The sequence below is a fragment of the Solanum tuberosum genome, unplaced genomic scaffold (assembly GCF_000226075.1).
Source record: "Solanum tuberosum cultivar DM 1-3 516 R44 unplaced genomic scaffold, SolTub_3.0 scf00603, whole genome shotgun sequence".
NCBI lineage: Eukaryota > Viridiplantae > Streptophyta > Magnoliopsida > Solanales > Solanaceae > Solanum > Solanum tuberosum.
Window position 1 is genome coordinate 189215 of NW_006239544.1, and position 9836 is coordinate 199050.

General features: G+C 33.2%; 2 protein-coding genes across 3 annotated transcripts; one reads left to right on the top strand and one right to left on the bottom strand.

The window, feature by feature from the left end:
- Positions 1–857: 857 nt before the first annotated feature.
- LOC102593988 (transcription initiation factor TFIID subunit 11) lies at positions 858–1364 on the top strand. The gene has a single exon (XM_006366314.2). The coding sequence runs from the start codon at positions 858–860 to the stop codon at positions 1362–1364; it is 507 nt and encodes a 168-aa protein (XP_006366376.1).
- Positions 1365–4086: 2722 nt separating this feature from the next.
- On the bottom strand, positions 4087–9425 carry LOC102594321 (rho GTPase-activating protein 2-like). 2 transcript variants are annotated; one of them, XM_015304847.1, is made up of 5 exons: positions 8842–9425; positions 7388–7453; positions 5482–5602; positions 5028–5378; positions 4087–4925 (listed from the first exon to the last, which is right to left on the bottom strand). In XM_015304847.1, exons 1-5 carry the CDS (start codon positions 9219–9221, stop codon positions 4500–4502), a joined length of 1344 nt encoding a protein of 447 aa, XP_015160333.1. In that variant the 5' UTR covers positions 9222–9425; the 3' UTR covers positions 4087–4499. The 2 variants fall into 2 exon arrangements, with proteins under 2 accessions (XP_015160333.1, XP_006366377.1); XM_006366315.2 differs by lacking the exon at positions 7388–7453 and having other exon boundaries at positions 8842–9420.
- Positions 9426–9836: the final 411 nt, after the last annotated feature.

A 9836-nucleotide genomic window follows, 5' to 3' on the forward strand; every position in this document is an offset into this window, starting at 1 on the left:
TTTGGGGGGGGGGGGGGAATTAAAACTTAATTTGTATTTATGTTTGTTGTTTGGTTGTTATTTGACAAATGTTGTTAAAATCGTAAAATATATGACATGGTATTCACATCAAATCAATAAATATAAGATGTGAGTATCCTATATATCATGTTATTCATATCAAATCAATAAATATAAAATATGAATATTCTATATATGAACTATTTGTCCTTTAACCATTGCTAGGTATACCTTCCATTTCAATTTATTTGTTTAGTTTTGACTCTATACATAACTTAAGAAAATAAAAAAATTATAGAATTTTGTGATCTTAAATTTAAAATATATAAAATATAACAGAAATACATTTTTTTAAAACAGATTAAAAAGAAAAATAATACAAATAAATTAAAACGAAGGAAAGTCTAATTTATGATTCTATATCCAGAAAGTGGATATAATTTATTTTTTTGAAAAAAGTAAAGTAAATGTTAAAGCAGTAAACACAATAACAACCTTCAAATGTTTGAATACTTCTTTATCTAAATAAATGAAAAAGATAAAAAGTTGGAATTGGACATAGTATAAAGTTTCTAGAAGAAGTGGCTGACTCTTTAGGATATTTTAGAATAAATATTGATGGCTACAACTATTATACCAAAAAAAAAACATTTATATATAATTGAGGCTTCTAGAAGTTTGGTACCATCACATGCCCTTTCAATTTTTATATCACCCCACTTTTCTCATTTTCCTTGTATTCCTCCTTTACTCTTTCCTCCTCCAAAAAAAAAAAAATCATTTATTTTCCTATATATGTTCATTTTCTTGATTTGGGGTTTTGTCCAAGAATGTTTCTTTTTGGTACCTAAGAAGAAATGATGAATCATCAAGAATGCAATAATACTAGTATTAGTAGTACTAGTCTTGTTGATGTGTCTTCATTTTTGCTTTTTGAATCTACGGGCGATTCTGAGTTTGATTCTAATTTTTGTAGTACGATAAGTGATGATCCAATTGATTCTTTGATCACTTTAAATTCTTCTCATCAACGCTTTCTTGAAGATGATGATGCACAATCATGTAGCTATGAAGATATGGAAATGGATTTCAAAATTGAGAACAACGATGATAATGATAATGATGATGATGATGGTGATGTGGATACTTATTCGAGATCTTCTAGTGATTTTAATCGTTGGAACAGTGATATAGAGGACGAGGATGAGGACGAGGACGATGGGGGTGTAGTTGAACAAGGTTGGATGAATAAATGTAATAATTTGAAATTGAAAAGTAATGTTTGTAGTGTTGGTGTTGATTCTGAATTGAAGAGCCAAAAAGACAAGGATAAGCTTTTTTGGGAAACTTGTTTGGCTTCTTAATTTTAGTGAGTTATGATTTGTTCATATTTTTATCCAATCCACAACTTCCCAGTTCTGATCAAACTGGTTTCTTGTTTATTTTTTCCTTATTTTTTTGGTTACAAAAACTTGTATCAAAAGTGTATATAGAAATGAAAAGTCGTGAAAATGCACTATCAAAGGTTATAATGAAGTGATGAATACCACTCCATCTTTCAGAAATCTCGAATTTTAGTTGAGCTAATAAATTTGCTCCTAATAAAAAGTGAAATTTATCCTAGTCAGGCTCTAAAACGAGCAACGACTAGAAAAGAAAGCAAGTTGTGAATGAAAATCGAGTCCGAAGCTAAAAAGGTAACAAAATTGAGCAAAAATTCTAAAAGAGAAAAAAATAAGGTTGAAATCAAAAAGACAACATCTACAAAGCAGGCTCTATGCACAAAAATCCACCACCGTCACCCTTCCGTCTAAATGTTGTTCTTTTGATTTCGACCTTATATTTTATTGTCCTTTTAAAAATTTTACTTAATTTTGTTGTCATTTTAGCTCCAGACTCAATGAAAATCCTAGCCAAACTCCAAAACGAGCCACGGCAAGAAATAAAAAAAAGAAAAGAAAGAAAGTTGGGAATGGAAATCGTTTCTTTCTTTTGTACACCCTCCGTGTCAATTACTTGTTATTTCTTAAATTATACATATATGTCTTTTAATATGTATTTCTTTTCTCTTTTGTGTTGTCACTTTATCTATTTAAAATTATTATCATGAAATTGTGGGGTAGAATAACGTCATGATTTTGCTAGCCACTCAATATTAAGATATTTTGTTTAATGATAAAGATGATACATAATAAAATCCCTACAATCTCGTACCAGCACCACAAAGAAAGCATATTACTAACTTTCTTTTTTTTCTTTTGGGTCTAACCTGTAAAATTTAAATAAATTTAAATTATATACATTGTTAAGAAGTTTTATATATTTGTGGTTTTAATGGGTTATAGCAAGTTTTTTTTCACAAAATTTACCAGTTTAGGCTTGCTATAGACAATTATATATTGCTACTACAAGTTATTTTTACACAGATAAATGAAACAAAACTGTCACACTTTGACTCTGGAGAAATTGGACTCAATCAAAATTAGCAATTAGTTAAATAATAAATTCACTTTTAGCAATTGCTTATAAGTTATAGGTTAGCAAATTCTTTATATCAACAAGCGAACAAATATGTTTGTTCACAAGATAAAACTTTGTAATTGTAGATTTATGAGATGACTAAAATCATTGAGTTTATTTCTTGAAGTTTTTTTTTTTTTTTTTTTTTTTTTTTTTTTTGTGTGTAAAATAAGGTAGTTAAGTTTGGTTTGAAGATAAGTTGAGCTAAGAATAGTTATGTTACGATCGGTTATCTTGAAAGTAGTTATTTTTTAAAATAGCATATAATTGCATAATTTTTAAAAAACAAATTGTTTGTTTATAAAAATACTCTAAATCATATTTAATAAGGAAAAAAGTTTGAGGGACCTCGGGGTTATTTTGGTCATTTTCATTATTTTATGTCGAGATAACGAATTCTGATAATATTATTTCACCCTTTTGACATAAATAATTTATCGAGATGGTAATTACTAATCTTAGTTATCTCATGATTAGTAACATAAATAATTTATCGAGATGGTAATTACTAATCTTAGTTATCTCATTATTAGTAATCAACTAAGGAGTAAAACGATACTAATTTTCTTATTTTAGAACCATTTGTATTTGTCTAGCATATTTCAATTTTATCTTAGATCTATTTATGGTTGTCCAGCATACAAACCGGCTCCAAAAGAAATCTTAATTGAATGAGAGAAAAAGTACCTATCCACCCTCTACCGTAGGTCGAACAACCTCGTACCAACACTATGTTTTCCACAACAAAATATAGGAAAAGAAATGAAAGAAAGTTAAATTCATTGTGTTAGAATAGGAATAGGTTTATACAATCCTATTAGAATAGGAATAGGTTCATACAATCGTATTAGAATTGGAATAGAAATAGAAATATGAGTACTTAATAGTATCCTACTTGGTAAAGGATTGTATTCCATGGTCTATAAATAGGGTCTCAATGTAATAATGTAGACACAACAACAATTCAATACTATTCTTTTCCTATATTCCTCACACATTGTATGTAACGATGAAAATTCTCATTATATGTAACGATCAATTTAGTGTCATCGCGTTGTTAGCTTTTTTCCCCTCATATTCTATTTACTTATTATCTAATAATTATATTTTATCTTTTACCCTACTTTTTTATAGCAATTCTACCCAATATCCTAGCTTTATCCTTCTGATATTATGTAACGATAGAAGCGATACAATCTATCTGAACGTGTAGTCATCAATACAATACAATATGATATATTATGAGACGATTGTGGAATGGGAAAACCATAGCAAAAACTTAATGGTGGTTGAATCTAAAACGCACCATGTAGAATATACAAAGATAATACTGTTACAATTAAAAAACAATTCACATGATTCATGATTAAGAGCAAAATGGAAATGGAGCACAAATGAACTTTGCTTCCATCAAATTCCCACTAGAACAATCACCTTTCACTGTTTTAGGCTTTAAGCTGGCTATTAGTTAGTTGACCACTTCTCCTAAATGATGTGTGGTCACTCTCCAAAACAAGTCATTACTGTTTGATAAGAGTAATGGGACCAAATTAACAGGATTCATGGTAAATGAAAGAACAACCAATAATCTTGTTAAACCAAAAGACTATGTTCTTTATGTGAATCGTCGCCTTTTCATTAGAGATCCTTTGCTGATAAAACAAAGGGAAACCATTCTGTGTCTAGACTAAGCATAGCAACTTTTTACATAAAACAACCATTCACTGATGATATAGAGATTCAGGACTCCTAAAAGAAGCATCACCGGAATAGATTCAATCGCACCAGTTTGGATGAGACAGCCAACTAACTACATAGAACAGCAGACTCTACCATGTTCACATCTTACTTACCATATTGACATCTTTTGTGCTCCTACATGCTCCAGTTAATCTGCTTGCACCTTTAACCCCACAGAAACAGAAGTTGCTCTTGAGTCTTTACTATTGCTAGTGCTCAAGCCTGAACTCCTGTTTTGATTATTGAGTAGATGAAAAAGGATCTCCACTGATGGTGGAGGCACTCGTGGGTTTGTGTTCGCTACACAAAATTCCTTGTAGTTGTTTCCGGAAGTCATTTTTTGCATGATTGTTCTCATCCACTTGTCGTAGGAAGCTTCTTTCTATCTCACTCAATGACTCGATTTCATCTCTGTCTTCACTGTTGTAGCTGTAATGAGGTTGTTCATCATCATCTGATGCTGGCCCTGGTGATTCACATCTATTCTCCATCTCTTGTTGGGTGTCAAATTCCTTCTCAGTTTGTCTATCAGAGAAACTAGATGACATGGGAGAATATCCTCCACCTTCTGTCTCTCCACGTTCTCTTAGTGTTTTCACAATCAGGGTCTTCAGTAAGTTCATCACTTGAACAGCATGCATGAGTGCTGTCAATGGATCAGACATCTGATACCAAAAACAAGAAATATAGTGATATGCTTCAACCAGTTAGTGAAACTAGAATTTAAGATTTTCTATGCCTGAACTGCTGAAGTATATTCAGTTTACCTGTGTCATATTTGGGGCAAAAACCATAGCAATGTTTCTGGCATTCATCTTGTTGGTTTCCTCTTGCTCAACAACGTCAGCCATAAGATCAATTGCCCACTTGAGCAATGCGGTCTCAGTTGGCTTAAGCTGATTCACAAGCTCAATAAATTCCTCCTCAGTGTTGCATTGCAATACCTGTTCAGGTGAAAGCCCATCAAGCACACCTGCTGGAAGTTCTCGGAACCAAGCTTTGATGAGTCCAGCCAAACAATGGACATTAATGTCGTCAGGCACAATGCCTCTGTTGAGCTGGTCCCTTACATGCTCTTCATGGCTATTCTCTGGGTTTATTCGGAAAATTCCTTCAGCCTAAAGGTTCATCAAGCAATACTTAGACAATTATTTTTGACATTGAATATAATTACAGGGGAGACTTCCTCATGAATCAGAAATGATAGAAAAATTGTGATACCTTTAGACCATCTTGTGAGTATAAACGTTCCTGCATTAACAAGAGAATAGTGGGGACACTGTTGCCTCTTGTATCATAAGAACACTGCATTGACTCTGCGGAGATACCAAAAACACTGACACTGCAAAAACAATTGTATAAATTTAGCATGATACAATAATTAGCTTGAAACTCTGTATAAAGTCTGGAAGCAAATTACAGACAACCACTTACAACTTCTTCTTTTTCATCATATTTTTTTTGTTTGGATAAAGAGCCAACCAGTTACATAATAAATGTCACACACAGAAGTGGAAACAGGTATACGAACATACACTTGCTGTTAGAAAAGTTTAAATTAAATGAAGAGCTGAAGACAGTTCAAAGAATGGAGTGAAACTGAACAATGTAGAATAGTGACGAACAGTGCAAAGAATTCAGCATCTGTATGATATGGTGGAATCATCGGAAATTGAAACAATAGCAATTACCCCACCATTCAAAAGGACCTCAAGCTTCTAACATCTGGAATCAACTATAACCAGTTCTTTTGTTTACCCTTTTTTCTTTTAAGGGATTAAATAAAGAAAGATAGAAGCTGCATACTACCATCCTCCTTGTACTGTCTTTATTTAGCATCAACGCCTTGCAATTACTTGGATAGCTAAATTCCAATAATTGCTGTCCTACAAATTTGTTTTTAGGTTGAAGCTACTAGAAGTCCTTAACCAAGGACACATCTTAGTTTTAAAGTAATGAGTTTAGCCCTTAGCAAAAGATATGAAAATAGAGCACAAAACGTTGCAACTTCTGCGACCAGTGAGATAAACTGGGGACAAAACTTAGTAATCTAGATATGTTTGAAGAGTTATGTCAAGATCTTCCTTGTTACCATTTTTTACAGGAAATGCCACAAGGATAAAACACAGAGCAGGAATAGCATCTGAGCTTTGCATACTGGCATGGGGAATTGGTGGACAAAGAGAGGTTATTTTGACATTTTGGTCAAGGAACTACTACTTTCATCCCTCTTGACAATTCCAGGCGGATCTAGGGACCCGCAAGGGTGTTCACTCAAACCCCCTTGACCAAAAATCACATTGTATATGTAAGGTAACCTTCTTTTATTATTATGTGTATATATAGATTCTGAATCCCTGAACTTAAGGAGTGGAGGCAGGCCCAGTGGTTTAGGGGTTTCAAAACTCACATTGAGGTTACGAGTTCAAATCCCAAGCACTACAGTTTTTTTTTTTGAACCCCCTTAATGAAATTCCTAGATCCGTTGATAGCAAAACTTACTTGTAAGGATATGACATTTGGACCTAACTCAACCCCAAAATCAAACATATGACACTTGGGCCTAACTCAACCCCAAGATTCTCAAGTCCATATAAGCACACCACTAGTCCTCCATTCCCAACCAATACATTACTAAAATGACAATTCCGAAAATTGGGTTTAGATACAGACACAACTTTAAAAAACACTTCTGGTGTAATCAACTTCAACAAGGTTATAAACTTGCTTTAATTTGGCACAAGGATACTCATGTGAAATGAATAGAAAACCAAAAACCAATAGGGTGGATATATCCAAGGAGTTATCTCAGGATCTTCTGTGTTACATTTTAACGGGAGACACCACAAGAATCAAACACAGTACAGGAACATGATCCCACCTTTTCATACTGTCCACAGAACTAGCTGGTAAATAAAAGGTTACTTTGACCATTTGGTCACGGAACTACTAATTTCTTCCAAAGTTTTGGCAGATGGTAATTAACAACAGCTGTCTTGACGTACTACAATTCTATAAGAGCCACTTCTAATTGGTAGCAAAACTTGCTAAAAAATGACAATTCTGAGAAAGGTGATTGTAGATTCAGACAGAACTTATATAATCACTTAAGGTGCAACCAACTTACGCAAGGTGATGAATCATGAACATGCTCCAGTTGGTTACAAGGAGACTCGCGTGACAATTACTCCCTCTGTCCAATTTATGTGGCACGGTTAGAATTTCGAGATTCAAACTTCTAAACTTTGACCGTGAATTCTGATATAGGAGCTTTAAGCTTTTTTAAATAAAATTTATATATTGGAAATTTACATAAAAATTACTATAAATCACAATAACTAACACTTAGAAATATCTAAAAGGCATATAAAGAAATTCTAGTCAAAGAAAAACTTGGTTGACTCTTGAATTCCAATTGTGCCACCTTGATTGGGACGGAGGGAGTAATTGAAAACCAAAAACAAAAAAACTTGCTTTCAGTTGGTGAGGCATGAAATAAACTAGTCTATTATGATCATGTACCCAAAAAGATAGGGGACCATAGGCATATCAAAATTCAGAACTATTAAATTACGAAGTAAGATAGTGACATAATTCCAATTTTCATAAGCAGGCCTATAATAAAAGTATTGACTAGTTGTGCGGTATTAGAGCATACTAATGCTATCTTCACCCTCAATTAGCTTTGCATTAATATGAGTTTGTTGAACACGATAACAAGAAATTGAAATTAACCGTTCAATGTATTCTTGTTTTCCCCACATCAATTCCCAATTAACAAGATAACAAAAAATCAAAATTAATCGCGTTCTCCCCTCTTCAATTCCCAATGAACAACATGATCTTAACCTAAAATCTAATAGGATTAAAGTAAGACACAGTAAATCTGTTGCATTTACTGCACGTATAAAAACATCACTATTTTTCAAAGTTTACATGAACTACTCCTAAACTTGTTGTATTGCACAGTCTGTTGACAGATCATCATACTAAAACATATTTACCCTCCGTTTCAATTTGTTTGCCTGCTATTGACTTGGCATCAAATTTAAGAAAGTAAAATAGACTTTTGAATCTTGTGGTCTAAAACATGTCACGTGAAAAATTGAAACTAAAGAGTTGTCAAAAAAAGGGAAGAAACATTCTTTCTAAAACGGACTACAAGGGAAAGTAATCAAACAAATCGAAACGGAGAGAGTATTTGAAAAAGTGAGCTTTACAAAGAATGTCTGTCCAAAGCTCATATAAAGTAGAACCTTTACTCGTAAGTTGACAGCCAGTACAAAGATAGTCTAACTATAACAAATCCTCTGAGCATTAGTGAAAATTCACATAATTGATCCTAATTAGTTTGGAATTGGAGTTATAGTTGATTGAAGAATAAGTATCAAACACAGGTAACTAAGCTGAAAAAGTAAAAGTCTCATCTTTATCTCAGTTTTATGCTTTTTTTACAATCAGATGCAAACAACATAAAAGACAAAAAGAATCATGAAACCAAAGTCGACCCAGATCAATAATTTGAAATTTAAAAGCACCAAAAGGCCAAAAACACAATAAAGCTAAGATTTTTAAACAAACCTGGCACTGGGTGCTTTACAAGGGATTTCCACTTCAAACTCAACAGGAAGACCCAAAAACCCATGAAACCGATCGAAAGTAACATGAGTAAGATGCTGAACATTCGTAGGCCATCCAATTTCCATAGCATGAACTGTAGATTTCACCTCCTCCTTTCCATCAAAACGGCAGTACACCATCGATTTCCTCAAAGCTGCTAACAAGAAATCCAACAAACACAACTGATGCTCCCGGTTTCTCTCGGCCTCCGTCATCCCTCCTCTTCTTATCTTCTCCGGAAATTTCTTTCGCCGGAAACAACCACCGCCGGTGCAGCAACAAAATCCCCTTTGAATCTCTGTTTCTTTAGGTCGTGTTTGGAATTGTTGAATTGGTTGCATTGAAGATTGTTTCGAGGTTTCTTCGGGGGTTTCAAACGGCCACTGGGTTTCAAATATTTTTTTTACTGACCAGAAAGCCCTTGCATTCAAGAATAAATTTCAGTTATACCATTTTCTTCTACAGAAATTTTGTGCTTTCAGGTAAGGTGTTGTTTACCAATCATCACTAATATTAATTAAGAATAAAGTCCACTCTGTTCTAACTAAAACTCAACTGCTCACTTTTATCTTTATTTGGATTATGTCAACTCATCAATTAATGATTTTAATTATACCTATTTATTATATGCACACTTCTAATTAATTAGTACTTTTTTCGCTTATTTTTACTTGTTCGGTATTAACTTCATTGTTGACACAATAACAACAACAATATATCAGTGAAATTTCATAAGTGTTGTCTGGGATAGTTCATTGTTGACACAACAACAATAACATATCAGTGGAATTTCACAAGTGATATCTGACAATATACAACAACAATATATCAGTGAAATCTCATTTGGGTGTCTGGGATACGACCTGTGGTGTTTGAGATGGTAGAATGTACGCAACCTTATCATTATCTTATGGTGGTGATAGAGAGAATTGTTGGCACACACATAATAAATAGAG